This window comes from Pogona vitticeps, chromosome 2 (assembly GCF_051106095.1).
Source record: "Pogona vitticeps strain Pit_001003342236 chromosome 2, PviZW2.1, whole genome shotgun sequence".
Classification (NCBI taxonomy): Eukaryota; Metazoa; Chordata; class Lepidosauria; order Squamata; family Agamidae; genus Pogona; species Pogona vitticeps.
This window is the reverse complement of record NC_135784.1, coordinates 52,794,113-52,813,461: the sequence shown is the minus strand read 5'-3', so window position 1 is coordinate 52,813,461 and position 19,349 is coordinate 52,794,113. Positions and strand designations below refer to the sequence as shown.

Below are 19,349 nucleotides of genomic sequence, written 5' to 3'. Positions count from 1 at the left end.
CTTGTCCTTTCGCTAGCCCTCTTTTCAGGCTGGCTTTCAATTGATTTGGGTAAGTGTGCATTTCTACTTAGTCATGGGACTTTCAGATTTCTTACACTGCCTCTTCCAGAATTCATCAGGAATCCCTCAACCCAAGTTTTTGGAGCGGCAGCCAAGTCCACAGAGGAGTTTTTCAACACTGACATGCGAGCTTCGGTAAGCCTCCCAAGTGACCACCTGCTTTTGAAGAAGGAAACGACTGGTGGTGGCTAAGCTCCAGGAATGCCACAAGTGATTATGGGACTGGTAATTTTCTGTGAGGCACCTTTTAAAGAGCCTAGTGTCAGATAAACCAGTGGTTCTTAACCTGGGTGATATCGCCCCCCCAGGGGGCAATTTTGTTTTTCAGGGGGGGGATGAAAAAGGGCAACGTGGGGTTGAAGGAACAGAAGTGGGGCGGTAGGAGGGTGATAGAGTGAGCCGCCACCAGCTTGTGAGCTGCCTCTTTCATTGGTTGGTTCTTTCATTCGTTCCTCTTCGGGCGTTTGATGCGCACTGAGGCTGGCTTCACCATGTGCGTGCGTCTGTGCACTCCCAGTCCCTTTCTCATTGTCTCCCTCTAGCTCCCACTGCTGCCCCAACACTGCCCCTCCCACCGCCGCCGTGCCCCTCCCCCCACCCACCCCCGCTGCAGCTGCCGTGCACCCCCCTCCCACCGCCACCCCTGCCGCTGCACCACTCTCCCTCCCACGGCCACCCCGACCCTTCCTGCTGCCCTGCCACTGCCCCCTCCCGCTGCAGCCCTTTCCCGCCGCCACCCTGCTGCTGCACCCACTCCCCCTCCCATGGCCGCCCCGCAGCCCCTTCCCGCCACTGTGCCACCGCCCCCTCCCGCTCCCGCTGCCAGAGGGGAGCTTTCCTTACGAACTCTCACTGCCATCTGGTGCCATCCTGTCTCTCCAGCAAAAAGATAAAAAGAACTGGTCTTTGACACCAGTGGAGGACCCAGGAGAGACCCTCTACTCATAAAAAAGTTTAGTGGAAGCTTGCATGACTTGCAGATCCTTTCTCACTCCTCCTTCCACTTCCCATAGGAGTCCCCAAATGCTGCTTCATCCACCGCTCTTTGGTGAGGAGAGAGTGGGACCCTGAAAAACCAGGGAGAAGGGTCTTCATCTCTCCCACCCACCCCCCTGAGCTGCAGTACAGTTGGCCAAGAAGAAATCCCACCTCAGTTCTGCAACGGTGATGTGCATGCGCTCACATGTACTGCGTTCATCGGCTCTCCTCGCTCTGTGTGAGGATTTCCCCTGGACGTCTGCCCCATCCCCCCCATGGTTTTCCTGGGAAAATGAGGGCCTTCCCAGCTCAAGAGGAGAAACCCAAAGCCCAGAAATCGGGGCTAGTCCCACTTTTAGGCCACACTGCCCCCACCCCATGAAGAAGCTTCCTCTTGGGAAGCTTCCCATCTACAACTCCCCTATTCTGAATTCCACGGATTGCATGGATCAGCTCCTCCTCCTGTCCATGTCAGCAAGCGGGGGCCCTTTTCCTCACACCATTTCTCATTGTCCTCCTACTGCCACATTCAAGCAACAGCCAGCCCCCCCTTCATCCTCCTGCAAGGAATTCCCCTTTCCTTCAATATTAAAGTTTGCGGAAAGGGTCACTACTTCCCTAGACTCCCTTTGTATGAGGTCTGAGGGGCACCAAGATGTCCCTTCCTTTATTTCTATCTGAAAACATTTTATACTGCATCCCAGTCTCTGGAACTCCCTGCCACTGGAGGCTAGACTGGCCCCATTCATTGCTCTTCTTCCATGACCAGGCAAAGACCTTTCTCTTTAGGCAAGCCTTCCCTTAGTAAACCAGCTACCTTCATGTTATTTTTAGATAGCATGCTATTCATTACTATTTTGATTGGATTTTTAGTACTGCCGCAGCATCGCCCCCTCCCACAGCCGCTGCACTTCTGTGGTGCCACCGGGAGGGAGGCGATGATAACTTCCTCAATGGCTCAAGGGGGTGATTCTTTCAAAAAGGTTAAGATCCACTGAGATAAACTACCAGTCCCATACTCCCTAGTGGCACCTTTGAAACTTTCCCGACATGTCATCCTTGTAGCTCTTCTGGGACCGATATGCCATTGAATAGGATGAGACTTTCTTCCAGGTAAGTATGCTTAGGACTGCACTGCCAGCAGGCTGAAATGACAACAAATCTACTGAAGAGTCTGTGGGTCTCATTATGTGCCTCTGTTTAAAAACTTCAACACAAAGAAAAACTTGGCTTTGGCATTAAAGTCTGTGGACAACCCAAGAGTGAACTGCAGAAATGTCATAATATTTTAAGCATAACAATTATGAGTTTTGTATTTCTTTAAAACACACACACACACACACACCCTTATGTGAAGACTCCTCATTGTATGGTCCTCAACTCGATCAATTAAAGTTTTGGACACTGCTTTTTTGTTGTGTGCTATGTTTTGACTAAAAGCTTCTTGTGCATTAGGGGTTGTAAAGTGTTTTCCTTAGCCAGCATCTATCAAAAGCCAAAGAGGGGAATTACTGGCATCTCAATTTACATTAGTAGCTGCCATCACCTCCCTTCTTCTTCAATCAATCCAATATATAGTATAAGGAGGCCCTCCTTACCAACAGATGGAAGGAATTCTGTTGTGGCGTCTGCCTCCTTCTCAGGATATCCCACCTGAATAGGGTTGCCAGATACATGTGTATGATAAAAAGGAGGACATAGAAAGTCAAAAAGGAGGACTAAGGAGGACATATTGGGGGGCTCTGTGCACGGGGTGGGGTGGGGGGCATGTCACTTTTGGAATTAGGTATTGGGGAGAATAGCTCTTTGATCATGGGACAATACCATAACCATTCAACCTACTCAGTCTTGAAAGGTCAAGACTGGGAAAGTTACATTTTTTGGACTACAAAACTCAGAATCCACTGGCCACTGTGTTTTCATGTTTTAAAAAATGTTTAAAAATAAAAACAAAACTACATATACACTTAGGGACATGGTGGCGCTGCGGGCTAAACCGCAGAAGCCTGTGCTGCAGGGTCAGAAGACCAAGCAGTCGTAAGATCGAATCCACGTGACGGAGTGAGCGCCCGTCGCTTGTCCCAGCTCCCGCCAACCTAGCGGTTCGAAAGCATGCAAATGCAAGTAGATAAATAGGGACCACCTGGGTGGGAAGGTAACAGTGTTCCGTGTCTAAGTCGCACTGGCCATGTGACCATGGAAGATTGTCTTCGGACAAAACGCTGGCTCTATGGCTTGGAAACGGGGATGAGCACCGCCCCCTAGAGTCGAACACGACTGGACAAAAACTGTCAAGGGGAACCTTTACCTTTACCTTTTACATATACACTTACAGGCTCCCAGGACCAATGGAGACAATCTATTACTTCCTTTAATGGAGACCAATCCCCCTTGTTTTATTTATTGATTTTCTATTTTTATAAAAGCATAATAAAGTGAAATAAAAAGTTTAAAAAGTTGTGTGACAGATTTGAAACACTTTATAAAAACCAGGGGGGGGAAACAGAAGGCGTGGATTTCTCTCAGCTTGAGAAATGCAAAGGGTGGAGAAAATGGATTTGTGTGCGTACACACACACACACACACACACAGAGGGAGAGAGAGAGAGAGAGAGAGAGAGAGAGAGAGAGAGCCATTTTCTCCACCCTTTGCAATTTCTCAAGCTGAGAGAAATCTGCTTGTGTGTGTGTAAGTGTGTGTTCCAGCTCCCACAAGCATAGGGGATAATTCTGCATATGCTCCTGGACCTGGAAACACACTTTGCACATGCCCCAGGGTCAGGTGTGTATGTGTCAGGGCAGAAGGGGGAGATAAAAGTGCCTCCTGTTTCCTGGCTTTAGGAGGAAGGAGGGACCGGACTGGCTCCTATTTCCCTGGCTTTGAACTGCCACCCGCTCCAAACCCCAGAACAGCCTCCCCTCCTGCAGGCAAGCAAATGCACTCACTTCACTCCTGTCCATTTCCATCTATCCATCCATCTCTCTCGCACCTTCCTGCCTTATTCAGCTCCCAGGCAGAAGCAGCCATCCACATGCCGGGGATTGATTACCCAGAGCTGTCAGCCCTAAATTAAAAGGCGCCTTCTTCTTGGGAGGAAAGCGATGACAAATCTTGACAGCATCTTGAAAAGCAGAGACATCACCTTGCCAACAAAAGTCCGAATAGTCAAAGCTATGGTTTTTCCTGTCGTGATGTATGGAAGTGAGAGCTGGACCATAAAGAAAGCAGACCGCCGGAGAATTGATGCCTTTGAATTGTGGTGCTGGAGGAGGCTCTTGAGAATCCCCTGGACTGCAAGAAGAACAAACCTATCAGTTCTAAAGGAAATCAACCCTGAATGCTCACTTGAAGGACAGATCCTGAAGCTGAGGCTCCAGTACTTTGGCCATCTCATGAGAAGAAAAGAGTCCTTGGAAAAAACCTTGATGTTAGGAAGGTGTGATGGCAAGAGGAGAAGGGGACGACCGAGGATGAGATGGCTGGACAGTGTCTGCGAAGCAACCAACATGAACCTGACACAACTCCGGGAGGCAGTAGAAGACAGGAGGGCCTGGCGTGCTCTGGTCCATGGGGTCACGAAGAGTCGGACACGACTAAACGACTAAACACACACAAACGTCAGCCCTAAACAATCAAGCCACCTTATCTCCGATCTCTCTGGAAGAACCAGAGGATTTACAAGGGCCTCAACCAAGGAAGTAACAGGGAGAGGTTGGGCTGCAGGGTGGGGAGGGGGTGGGGTGGGGTGGAGATACAAAAGCCGGACATTTTGAAGTTTTTTAGTTTTGCCTGCTAGACGGAGGACATGCTCCTGAAAAGTAGGACATGTCCTTCTTTTGCCCCACGTCTAGCAACCCTACACCTGAATGGATTTAACCGGGCATAGCTTATCTCTCACTTCTCTAGTATTTTTGCATTACTGTAAAAGCTGGTGCACATTATTAAAAACTGCACAAGTCTGTTGCATCCTGCTTGCTCCCTTCCCCTTACTCCACACCACCAAAGGTCAGAGATAAACTTAGGAAAAAGACCATAAAGCAGCTGACTGGTCAAGAGGCCACTTTATTTTAATTCAATAAAATAAATCCCTCTATGAAATTGCATACGGGAGGGCGGGTAACCCCAAAATCATAGAGCAAATATATAATTCCAGTAGCTCAAAAATTCACCTTGTTCCAAAAGAAGATTACAGGCAAGGGAGTATTATTCTAGGCACAGTGATGATCAAACTGAAGATTGTACAGCATATATAATATTCAAAAGGCAATTAGACAGATTACAAACTAGTAACCAAAATCATCTGAACACTGTATTGAGGAAAAACAGATACAAGTTAGTAATTAAGCAAAACAAAATCATCTCACAGGAATTTTAAGCAATACTACAGTTTATAGAAATAATTAGGCAAGCAAAATATGCTATACTGTACTCAGTTCTTGCCATGCATGAGTTGCAATATGTACAGCCTTCCATGGTTGCTAACAAACTGTTTGCTAGTTGCTGATGTTGCTTGAGCTCAGATGGACTGGATGGGGCAGAAATGGTCTAGATGAGAGTAAACAAGCAGAAACAAGATCTTGACAAGATGCAGGTCAGTAGAAGGCCAGCTTCTAGAATCAGAATTCAATCTGTTCTAGGAGAAGTTGCACTCCCCCCAGCAGGTCACGTTCGTAGTCTGGGAATGCTCCTTGATTCTGCTCTGTTGCTGGACTCCCAGGCGGCAGCAGTGACAAGGAGTGCCTTTGCACAACTCTCCCCTCTCTGAGTCATCTGGATTAAGCAACAGTCATCCATGCCTTACTTACATCACGCCTCGACTACTGCAATGGACTTTATGTGGAACTACCCTTGAAGAGGGATTGGATATTCAGCTGGTGTAACATGTAGCAGTTAGGCTGCAAACTGGTGCATGATATTATGATCATACAACCCTGATAGAAAAAGATCTTCCCTGTTTATCGGGCCAAATGCAGGGGGTAATTTTAATCCTTATAGCGCTAAACAGTTTGGAACTTGGATATCTGAGGGGCAGCTTGTCTGATTATGAGCCTATTCATATTTTTCAGGAGAGATCCTCTTAAAAATAACAGCCACTCCAAGTGACAGAATGGACTCCCTTCCAAATTGTGATCTGTTTCCATCCTGAATGATTTTAAGAATGGAGTAAAATATATATTTTATATTGGTTTCATCTGCCCTCTTCTGTTGTTCTTATTCTGGATCCTTTGACATTTTGATGGTTTTTCATATTTTTTTTCTCAATTTCATAGTTTTATAATAGGTTGATTTATATGATTTTATTATTCTAACTAAATGTGGTTTTATCTGTTAAAAAGTATGAAAGCTGCCATGGGCACTATCTTTCAGTGGAAAGGCAGGGTGTAAATGTAATAAATAAATAATAAGGTAGGACTTACCTCTACTATTTTCATTTTAACACTTAGATCAATGCTAAAATATTTTTAGTACTTTTTGAGCCCTTTGAGGTTGAGTCACATCAAATACTAAGCTCTCGTATAGCATGAGAAGTAATGAGCATGTGGGCACGTAGCCATGTATACAGGGATGGGGATATGAGATTTCAAGCCTAAATTATGATATAACTTCACCCTTTGCAGTAGTTCTATATTTGGATAATCTGTCCCCATATTTTCCAAGGGATCAATCGATGAGGAATAGTTGGGTTCTGAAGTTGCACTGCAGTCTTATCAATTTCTGCTGAAGTCTCCTTTGCTGGCTTTCCTGAAAATGATCATGATCACTTTTCAAGCATTGCTCAGGAATCTATGAAAATACCGTACACAAGGCGAGCAGCACTAGTCCTTAACTTCTCTGCACTGCTTAATTGTTTTGCAAACTATTTAAACAATGCTGTCTAATCAGATTAAATAGCTCTTTTCCAGTGATCACCGGTCAAACTGATCTTCAAGTGAAAATTTATTTAAAAAATATTAAAACAAAACAAAACTTAGCATTAAACAAGTTTTACCAAGCAAAGATGAATCAATTACAGTATAGCACTTCCAGCTTGCTGGGGGGGCAATGTGTAGCCTGTATAATTAAATTGTAAACCGCCCGGAGAGTGCTTGTAGCGCTATGGGGCGGTATATAAGGTCCCCCCCCCCAAAAAAAACTTAGCATTAAACAAGTTTTACCAAGCAAAGATGAATCAATTACAGTATAGCACTTCTTGTGACTACAGCTCCTTTGTTTGATAACATCTGAACAGTATGAAAGAGTATTAATATTCCTATTCAGCGTGTCCATTTTTTCCCCTGTGTCCCACAACTACAGGCGATCATGTGCTTCAGCTTCAAGAACAATTTCCTGTCTTTCTCCCCTGCACCAAAGTCTTACTTTCTCTAAATTTTCTGTGTTCCTTCAACTCTAGCTGTTCACTGGGTCTACCCTTCCTGGGTATGTTTCTCTGTGTTCTAGAACTGGTGCTCAGAGGAATGCAGAGTTCAATCTGTTCATCTGTACTTTCATCTCCAGCAACAGTCATTAAATCTATGCCATGCTCACTTTGTGGGAAAGCTGGGGGAATTCTGGGAAGGCAACACTGCCTATTGAAACAACGCCCAGTTGTGCAAAATGAGTTTGGGAAATAAAGGAATCTAACATTTCCTTTCAAACTCCATTTGACATTGATCAAAGCTTTTTTTGATTAGTACTGTTGTTTGTTTGCATAAACTGTGGCAGCATATTCTACACCCTGGCACGCTGTTTGTATGTGGGCCCACCATTATTACAGTGCCAAACTTTGACAGAAAATTACACTGCTGAATGGTAGAGATCAAGTAAATCCATTTAAAGCAAATTTTGCCAGCAGTAAGCTACTACCCAAATTTGGGGGCAAACCATTGTTGTTCTCTGTCAACTAGCAGTTTCTAATAATCTTAGAACTGCAGAATAGGAAGGGACCCAATGGATCATCAAGTCCAACTGGTCAAGGAGGCACAGTGGGGAATTGAACTCTCAATCTCAGGCTCCATAGCCAAATACCAAAACCACACAGCCATCCAGCCGTTCACTTATGGCAACCCTCTTTAACTGCCATTGTTAATGACCTACCATTAACAGCCCTGCTCATGTCTTACAAACCAAAGGCCGTAACTCCCTATTTAAGTACGCCAGTATGTTTTTGTCCATTTACAGAGGGTCAACAGACTTGTTGGCCGTTTGAAAGATTCTGGGTAAGATATACCATGCTTGTATTTCAGGACTGCGTCTGGAATTTTATTGTGGAATCCCCTCAGTACAGCTCTTATTTCTGATGAAGAGACATTTTACTTTTTTCATCTTTTATTTATTTATTTAATGTTTTCAAGTGCAATTATATTGAGAGCCTTTCCAGAAAGAGTACATAAATGTAAGAAAACTACAGTGGGGTCTTGACTTGAGAACTTAATCTGTATTGGAAGGCGGTTCTCAAGTCAAAAAGTTCTCAGGTCAAACTTGCATTTCCCATAGGAATGCATTGAGAACCATTTGATCCGTATCTGCTCTTTTCCGTCCATAGAAACTAATGGGAAGCTGCTATTCCGCCTTCGACCACTAGAGGGGATATTTTGTTTCTTTTTTTCTTAGGTCAAGAAAGGTTTAGGGAAGGCAGGGAAAATACAGTCCAGGCAGTACAGTACCAGGCAGTCCGAAGACTGTCTCCCAATCTACTCTCTAAACGCTGGGAGGAGTGAGGAAGCAGACAGGCACCCTTTTCACTGCCCGACAGTTAACTAAAAGTTCAAATTTTGCACTTTCCCTGCCTCCCATGTGGTTTTTTTTTCAGTTCTTAACTCAAATCTAAGTATGTAAGTCAAGTCAATATTTTCCTATGAGAGTGGTTCTTAAGTCAAAATGTTCTTAACTCAAGCCGTTCTTAAGTCAAGACCCCACTGTAAAACATAAATTTTGGGGAAACTGCCATTATTTTTGTTTATCTGACATGAAATTAGGCTGTTATTATGCCTGGAGACACTGAATCCTTTCACACAAACGACACTGCTTTGGTCATCTCCATCTATTTTCTAGCTACTCTCAGGAAAAGCTCTGCCATATTTCTTATTGATATACTGGCATTTGCAAACATTTAATATTTTATATGGGGCTTTTTGTCTTATTTTAAATATACAGAGAATTAATTGAATTTCTAAAGTAAAGCTGATGAGTAATGCTGTATTGTACACACACATTTTATTAACAATTTTTCAAGTTCTTCTCTTACCTTTGTGAATATACATTTTCTCATATTTAAAAGCCATCTCCTCTCTTCTAAGCATTTCCTTAGCTTCACAGTCCTCATATATTGTGTAAGCCCCAAAACTACAAAGCTGAATGGCTGTTCTCAGTCAAAACATTAAACCACAGTTTAGTGTGACAGTAAGAAAAAGCAAGCCCCCCACCTCAGCACTCTCCCTGCCCAATACAACCAGGAGGAAGAATCAGAAGCTTTTACTTCCACTTTCCATTTACATACTAATCTTCAGCTTAATTGTGGTTTATATTAATCACAGTTTAAACAAACTAGTTTCAAATCACATTGTTTAAAATTAGTTTGTTTCCACACAGCACATATAATATTAATCACAGGTTATCAAGTTCAGATAACACGAAATGAGATTAATGAAAACTAAAAACAAAAGATTTTACCTCACAATCACACTCTACAAAGAAGTCGAATTAGCCTACATATCACTGCAATTTGTTGCCATGATGGTAAACTATGGGTTACTGTAGGGGTGAAGGGTGTGGCCAAAACATCCTTTTTTAATGTTCTGTCCCTAGTCAGGAAGCTTTATCCTTATTTAAAGAAGTTTAATGTGGCCATGCTAATATATGCAATGTAACCTTGAAATTAGACTGTAACATGGTCTACACGAAGCTTTCTTGACAACATCTTGGAATCTGCCACTGGTACAACATGTAGCAGCTACGGTATTGACAGGAGCTTCTTGTCATAACCATATTCCATTTATTTTGTGCTAGCTGCATTGGTTGCCAGTGGTTTTCCAGTTTTGTTTCAAGACATTAGGTATTACCTTTAAAACTCCACATGGTTTGAAACTCACATACCTACTGGTCTGCCTCTACCCAAATGAGGTCATCTGGAACTACTCTACTAAAGGTGCAAACCTTTAAAGCACTCAGGATTGTATCTGAAGCTATCTTTCTGTGTTGCTGCCCCTAGGCTCCAGAATCCTCTTCCTGGGTCCCTGAGAAGTATGACACCCCAGCAGGAGGGGACATATGCAAGAACTGTTTTGGTGGGCCTGTGGATGCTAGGAACTGCTATTCCACCACTCATGTAACAAAGCATTTTTAACAATAATGTACATAAAAAATTGTTGCTATATTTTATTGCATACTACTGTATAATTTAAGAAAAATATTTTATTGTTGGGTGTGCTATATATGTATTTGTTGTTCTTGTTGTGCATCATTCTGGGTCTCTTTTAAGAGAAGAACAGCAAATAAATGAAAATAATAAACAAAGAAATAAATAATAAAACCTTTGGACCATCCAGGAAACTCCATAAGCATCCTGCTGATATAATTTGTCCAGCCAATTCTACACTTTTGGGTGTATTTTAACATCCAGAATAGCCTAGTGCCCCCAAATTCCATCCATTAACAAATTAAATTCTACATCTCTCTCATATATGAGATCAAAGCCTGTGGAAGAGAGAGGTTTCCAGTGATTAATACTCATTACTTTGATATTCTGATCTTCCTTTGCAGGTTTTTTCCCCCATTCAACCCCTTACTTTATGATATGGAATCAAACAAGGGCTCTCCTGTTGTTAATACATATATAGCTCTAAGATGCTACACTGACCCCTCCTCCCCAATCTCAGCCCCTCCTCTCAGCCACAAGAGCTCTGATTAAGCAACAACGGACACCAAGAATACTCCCATTCTTTCTTTGGCCTTCCCAGCAAGTTCTTCATCCGGATAAGAAACTATATGGCTCCAGCTTTGAACAGTCCTCCAAGGCTGCCCTTAGCAGCAGAAGCATGAAGATGGGGATTGTCAGGGTGGGATGGGGTTAAGTGTAATACTTAAGATTCTGCTGAAATAGAGTCACTCACCTGGGAAACTTCGTAACCCAGGATTTACAGCTGTAGGGAAGAAAGAGACACCCAGCACTGTTAAACACAGGATGATGCAATCTGCTTCTAGATGACTAGTCCCACCTTTCTCCACCGAAAGCTCATTAAACCAACTTCACAATGTACAAAAATGGCCACCCTTACCCCAGAGTGCTGATAAATCCATTCGTTGAACCCTCTGCGTACAAAGAACAAATGTCTCCAATATGTAAGAAGCTTGACATCTTGTCGGACATCTCCGGCTTGGTGGTTCTACAGGAAGGAAAAGAAACCCATCAGCATTTATTAGAAAGGGAAATTTCTCATATCACTCTCTAGATATGACTGATTAAAATCAATGGAAGCTTTCCTGAGAATTTGGTTTTACTCCTACTCTTTATATATTTAATGGGGAAATGTAATGTGAAAGGGGGTGGGGGAATCAAGACTGGTAATACCCACTTTAATCAAGCAAAGATTAAAGTCAGACATTAGGAGCTTGTTCACATTGAGCTATGCAAGCTAAGTTAGTTGCATTTAATTATTTTTCACACTGATTTTAGTGAAGCATAAGCACTGGCAACCAGCACCCACTGGGGTGTACAGAGCAGGGTCTGGGGCCAAGCAGAACCAAAGATTCATAATAACCCTAGTTTACTGGAGGAAACCATTCCAAACAAACGGAGGCATGCACATTAGCTGTACAACTGGGAATACAAAACAGAGAGGGGGAGGGCTGTCTACGATGTGCAGAATGGCACCAAAACACGCCTCCTTTCATTCCACATTTATCTGCAGCACACAGGACCCGAGAAAACATGGGGGGGATTTAAACCTAAGAACATGATCGTAAAACAAATGTTGAGGAAGGAGAGTTGTGACCCAGATAAGAACACAAAAGCACGTCCGCTATTACATGTTTCACTACCACATCAACCCACTTTGTCGAAATGCCAAATTAAAATAAACTTTAAAAATTAGGAAATTTTTACTGCTTTAAGATCATCAGAAGAGTCATGCTGGATTTGACCAGAGGCTTCTTTATAAGCATTACAGAGGCCAGTGAGGAGCCTCTAGGAAGCCCACAAAAAGAAAATAAACTATAAACTCCTTGTCTTTCTCACTTATTCACAGTAAAGAAGCACATTGCCTCTAATTATTAGAGAACATATATAGCCATTATGACGGGTAACCACTAGTACACAAGTTTTGCTTTCCATGATGCACCAACAGATTTCTGGTCAATCGTAACTGTTAAAAGAGTACAAAAATCTACGAGACCCGTCTTTCTAAGGCAAATAAAGAGTGGGGCGTATCTTTCCCCTGAACAGCAACCTACCTTTCCAACTGATTTCAGCTCTTTGGGAAGTAATTCCTATCACCCATGCTGACTCTGAGACAGTGAAACTCTGACTTATGCACCTCAACCCACGCCATTCTTTTGCCTGTAAATTAGATGCTACCAATCAGCGATGATACTGATCTAACTTTCTTGCTTTTGCATGCTCTAGGTGAAAGAATTTGGAAGGGGATCTATAGGAGTAAAAAAAAATGATATGTCCAAATACAGGAAATCATCAGGGAATTTCCAAGAAAGAAGTATGAGCGAGAATCTAGCTTTCTATTAATGAGTGTTGCTTGCTAACTCCATCCAAATTTAGAAATAAAAATTAAAAGCTTTAGTGCTCATGCTGACTCCTATTTGTGTCTCTTTCCTGCAACACTGATGGTAATTCTTTCTTTTTAACTGAGCAACTTCTAATGACTCCACCTGCAACTTTTTTAATTTCATTTTTTTACTCTGAAGCCATATAATAAATGTGGATCAGGACCTCCAGATTGTGGTTTCAAATAGGAAACAGGGCTGCCACCCCAGAAAGTTGAAACTAACTAAACAGAACATGCTCTGATTCATGGGGTCACGAAGAGTCGGACACAACTAAACGACGACGACGAAACAGAGGGAACAGAAAGGTGAACAATGAACAACTGAACCCTGGGACCAATACTGAAGGGCTCTATCTGGGGAGGGTTGTACTGTAGTGATTACCTGCACAAAAGCACAAAACTCTCTGGACTCAAGGGAAACTGGCAGTCCGCTTGCAACCACAAAAACTCTACCAGTTTCAATTCTGTCTTCGTACTTGGATGCACATCTTTGGAATACTGTACTTACTGGTGTTGAGAGTCACCCGGACTGCAAGGAGAACAAACCTATCAATTCTAAAGGAAATCAACCCTGAGTGCTCACTGGAAGGACAGATCCTGAAGCTGAGGCTCCAATACTTTGGCCCTCTCATGAGAAGAGAAGACTCCCTGGAAAAGACCCAGATGGTGGGAAAGTGGGAAGGCAGGAGGAGGAGGGGACGACAGAGGATGAGATGGCTGGACAGTGTCATCAAAGCTACCAACATGAATTTGACCCAACTCTGGGAAGCAGTGGAAGTCAGGATAGTCTGGCGTTCTCTGGTCCATGGGGTCACGAAGAGTCGGACACAACTAGACGACGACGACTTACTGGTGTTAAATTATACTGAATATTTCCTGCAATTCAGCTTTACTTGGTTGCTAATCTGACATCCAATTTTACTTAAAATTACATCATAAAATTCTTAGCAATTCTGCTTTATTTGTTTGCTAATCAGACTTCCAGTTGGTGCTGTCAATCTCACCCCCAACCCAAGGAAAAATGGCCAGGATAAATGAAGTTTATGCCGCACTTTCATAGTGAACATCAACTTTGTACTTTGTACTTTGTAGCTTTAATAACATACAATGCAGAATGTATAATTTATTTGGCATATAAAATTGCACTGTTTGCATGTTTATTAAATTCACAGAACAATTTAATTTACGTTTTTAGAGCAAATTTTAGACCATCTTTAGAGCAAAACTGTTTTCAAGACATCTCACATGAAAGAAACCTATGCAAGTATTCTCGAAGGCTTTCACGGCTGGGATCCGATGGTTGTTGTAGTTTTTTCAGGCTGTTTGGCCATGTTTCTTCCCAACATTTCACCAGTCTCTGTGGCCGGCATCTTCAGAGGAGAGGAGTTAGAGCACATACAGAGGAAAAACAACCTTCAGAACCCAGCCAAAGAGCCCGAAAAACCCACAACAACCAAAAGTAGGACAATCATTCCAATTTCATTGAACATTGACTTGCTTATAGTAAGAGGCACAGATCGAGCTTATTAGGCCAAAAGCAGCATCACACAAGACCATTTAAAAACACTTCTCTCTCTCTTTTACACACACACACACACACACACACACACACACACACACACACACATTTAAATGCTTGCCATTCTACTAAAGGTTCTCAAGACCTTTTTGTTCTACTAAAGGTTCTCAAGACCAAGAGAGAAAATGAGCCTTGGGCACAGTTTGCTCTCCTCTAAAGATGCCGGCCACAGAGACTGGCGAAACGTTAGGAAAAACCACCTTCAGAACACAGCCAAGAAGCCCGAAAAACTCACAACCACCATTAGATCCCAGCCGTGAAAGCCTTCGCGAATACAGAGAATGGCAAACTATTGCTTGACAGTAATCTATAAACAGAAGGTTTCAATTTTAATATGTGAAAGAAGGACAGGAAGCCAGAGAGCTATGCTGTGAACTAACATCAATCTTCACCCTGGGTTCAGTGGCATTATGATTCTAGCTGTTGATCTAGTGCACAGGTCACGTGATATAAGATCCCCAAGGTTAAGGCTGACACCATTAGAGAGCACTTGTCATTCTAATTCTATAATTCATATGGAGAGCTGGTGATGTGCAGGCTCAAGTAACACCGGGGGAGGGGAATCTTATTTTTATCTCTCTTTTTTTGCCTGATATACAAAAAAAAAAATAAGTATCTTCACACTGTAAGGACTACTAGAAATCTGGATAAATTATTCGGCAGTAGCAGTTAGCCAGGCACATAAGTGAAGTCTAAAGGTGGTCAGCTCTCTCACCACATGAGAGGACAAACTAACCTGTATTGACCTTTAGACACAGCTGTAGGTGACAGATAGGCAGATTGATGAGCTGTTCAGCTCCAGAAGATATCTGGATAACCACTTTGGTTTATAGGAGAATATTTCAAATGACTGGTTGTCTTAATAAATTGCATATCCCATTAGTGCTATCTACTCTGCCTAGTTGAGGCTTCTCCACTTCTTTTACACAAATCCCACTCCATGCTGGGCGCTGAACCTAGAACCTTTTGCATGCAAAGTGTCTGGCACACATTCTGAGGGCTGTGTACAGCAAGGAAAAAAAACAGAATTTTGAGCTGATACTTTGATACCATACTCTCTATTCTGTTTCCTGTAAAAGAAAAAAAAAAAAACTAAAATCAAAGGAGCCGGTTATTACAACACAAGCAAAAAGCAGAAATAATTCTGCTCTGTAACAAATACAACAAGAATTACTCATAACTCAGCAATGTTGTTTTCTGTGCTCACTGTGGGATTTTTCTATTTGCGATGTTAATATTATTGCAGGTTTCTGTTGTTTTAATATTTGCTGCCTTACGATTCATAACTTTAGTACAATTTTAACCATCTTTCAAGAAAAAGACTAGATACAATTATGAATTCTGGTAACTGTAAATAAACTACCTCTTGAGTACTGTTTACTGAAACTCACTGGAGGCACAACAACATAGCACTTTTTTATACTGGATTTTAAAAGTTTTCTCATGCAGGGATTCAAAGCCTATTTACAGAGGCTCAGGTACATTAAATTTTGAGTGCTTTGAGAGTCAATGTTGTTTGCCCCATGTACTTTATATTGTTGCCAAATCAACACACAAAGTATATCTTGTGAAGTACATCTTCTGCCGCTGTAAAGTCCTCAGTACAGATTTACTCAGAGAGAGATTTCCCTTCCTCCCTTCTGAACTTTGGAGAATGCAGGTCACTCTATTATTTACTTCCGTTAAAGGCAAGAAGAATATTTCTTGGCCTGTTATCAGGATGGGTCGATGTTCCTGGGAGAAATAAACATTGTCTAGAGATGTGTTTAAGAAATATTAATATAAGCCTGCAACTTGATCTGTTATTTTATAACTTAACTGTTGTCACTCTCTTTCCTCCTATGGAAATACAAGATGAGTCCTCTACACAGAGATTATATACTAACAACAGACTATACCATAGGATCCAGAGATTGTTCCCTCCCCCCCCCCCCGATAGATCACAAATTATTAGTTAGTATGAGATAGTTGCAGCAGCTATTTGATTTGTGGTGTCATGAAAATATGACCGTATTTTTCGCACCATAAGACACACTTTTTTCCCCACAAAACAGGGGGGTGGAAAGTCTGTGCGTCTTATGGAGCGAAGAAAACAGATTATATTTTCCTGTTTTCTTCTCCTAAAAATTGGTGTGTCTTATGGAAAGGTGCGTCTTATGGAGCGAAAAATACGGTAATTATTACAGATTTTTAAAAATCATCCATTATACCTGTCAGCATATCATCAGTGAATTCCAACACGTTAAGAAGGATATGTATTTCCAGTGTGTGTGATGCAAATATCTAGGTTGACTTCTTAATCTGCCATAATTTGTCTCTGAAAGTAATGCCAATGGTACTATGCCAATGGGCATAACAAATAAAATTTTGACCACTGTTTCATTTTTACTGTAAGGAAGAAAGTGAAGATGTATTCTTGGCATTTTCTACCCAAGCTACGAAAATAAGTGGGCAATACCTACACATGTACATTTGTGCAGGGAATGAACAAAGAAGGGTCGGCATAGTCTCTCAGATGTGTTCTTCTATAAATACTAGGTATTAAAAAGCTACATAGATTGTGTGGTAGCACATTTTATTCCATTTAGGATTAGAATATTAATTTGTACATTTCTGTCAGTGCTGGATAGAAATACAAATAGCCATAATTGAGAGGATTGTTTAGATTCTGTGATTTAGTTCTGGCTGAGGTGAGGTCTCCCTTGGTATAAATAGAACAGCTCTTTCAGTATTATTAATATTTAACTATACAAACACAATAGATATTAACACCAGCTCCTCAGAGCTACTGTTTTGTCAGACTGAACAAAACTGAGGCACAGAGGAAGGACAATGAACCTTATCCAGGGGTCAAAACTTCCATTCCTTTTTTGGAAGTTTCTGCCTTTCCTATGATCCGTGTAAGATGGATATTTGCCTCTCCAGCAGCACATCAAGAAACTGGAGTTGTTTATAGAAGAGAAATCTGTAGAAGAGGTTTCCCCACGTAATGTACCAATCCTGATGATAAAAATGATTTTAAATATTAAAGTGTGGGACCAATAAAGATATTACACATAATATGAGATCAACAGACACAACAAGCTCATTCTGTGCATCTGATGGATTTTAGGCAACCTCCCCCCTTTCAGTCATCTTCCACTTTCCCGTGAAGCTTGTCTGAACAATGTTATAGGAGGAGTCAATAAATTGATTAACACCACTCATGTGGTTCTATCATGAGCAAGATGAATTTTCCAACTCCCTACAAGCATTTTATGGTAAACCTACCCCCACACCGCTCCAGTAACCTCTAAAAGGGTATCTTTCATATCCATGTATGACTCAAAGAATGGAGTCCAGCTAAGCAAAATGCACTGCAAAGCTTTCTGCTTTGATAACCAGCATTCCAGAATTAAAGAATGTATCCTTAGCACAAGGAATGCTGTTCCTTCATCTGTATCAGTCTCAGTCTCAATATTCCAAGTGCTGATAATGACATCCATATAAAAGAATGACACCAACAGGCTTAGAGAAAGGAAAAGTTCAAAACATCTTTAGAAAAAATGGGGGAACTCCTAAAAATAGACCAGTAAAGACGGAGTGTGCTCAATGGTCAAAGAATATAGCTGATTGCTAGCAGAACAGAAAAGCAGATGGAAAGGGAAATAGAATCGCAGAAGCATGGCTGATTGCCTCAGATAATGAACGGGAACACTCCTACATTGCAACCTTTTGTTGCATGTCTCATTTGTCACCAGTAACCTTTTTCAAAGGAGTACACTAACATTCCAACACCAAACCTTTAAAAAAAAAACCCTCTGGAACAAACAAACTAGGAGCACAAAGAGGAGTACAGTACTAAATTCAAAGCACCCCATGGTCCTTTTTGACTCGATCCAAAAAAAGCTCCTCTTGTCCCATCTATTATTCCATGCCAGATAGCTAGATGCCTTCTGGAGATAGCAAGCAAAGCATGAATGCAACAACTTTTGCTTCATGTCTTCACCGATGGGGATTCAGAGAAACATTGTCTGCCTACTGTGGATACCTTCTTTAGCTATGGTTGTTACTTATAACACAGCTTGAAAGTATTACTATTTTGGACCATAACTCCTAAATTGCCACAGAGGCATGGCCAAAGGCTATAATGCCTAGGAGATTTTGCAGGTTGAAGTTAAAGGCATTTAGCATCTCCAGCCTCTTGTTTATTATACTTACTAATGACAGCCCTATTTTTTATAAGCATGCCTACTTTTTAAAGCAAGTGGTGCAAGTTATTGAGATGCTCAATAGAATAAATGCTTCCGAAATCTTTTGACAACAGCTCACTGAAGGGAAGATCAACAGTAAATGTGGAAGAGGCAGAACATGGAATTCTGGGATGAGTAACATTCGAAATTACCTGGGCTTTAATAAAAGAATGACTAATCCACATAGCAAGAGGCAGATGGAGATATGGCATTATGGTAGTCAATCTCAGCAACTGAGACAGCACTCAGAGTGAATGAGATCAGAGTTGGGTCCACTGTTCCATCTTATGGTGATGACCTGATTTTGTCCGTCTCATACCTATCAATGATTAACTGGCGTGATGGGATGAGGCTATGGAGATTTCAAAACAGTTATAACGCACAAACATAGACATTAGAAGGAGGTAAAAGCAAAAGAGAATGACAGACACACTCATGATTATTCTGTTAGAAACACACAGCACCGGTGCCTATCTGCATAATCCTTGCATTCCGGGTGAAGGAGAATCCTTCAAAAATTGAAAGATGCAGCTTGCAGTTCTTGAGCAAGAAAATCAACTCTGCATTTTGAAACAGCAGCAGTAAAGCAATAGCAAAGCCAGAGGCACCCAAGGCTTTCGTTTTATAGCTGTTCAAAAACAGGATGATTGCCCCTTGCTAAAACACTGGCCAAATGTAGAGTGGTGACCAATGCCAATAGCATGATCGACCTTTCTTTGTGATACTACTCCAGGCATCAGATGC

General features: G+C 41.9%; 1 protein-coding gene across 1 annotated transcript in view; it reads right to left on the bottom strand.

The window, feature by feature from the left end:
• ITPR1 (inositol 1,4,5-trisphosphate receptor type 1) overlaps positions 1–19,349 on the bottom strand; it is a 272,527-nt gene that overhangs the window by 231,663 nt on the left and 21,515 nt on the right. The window contains exon 2 of the mRNA XM_072989461.2: positions 11,292–11,399. Within this exon, the coding sequence (XP_072845562.2) occupies positions 11,292–11,383 (92 nt within the window). The 5' untranslated portion in view covers positions 11,384–11,399. The remainder of the gene's footprint in view (positions 1–11,291; positions 11,400–19,349) is intronic.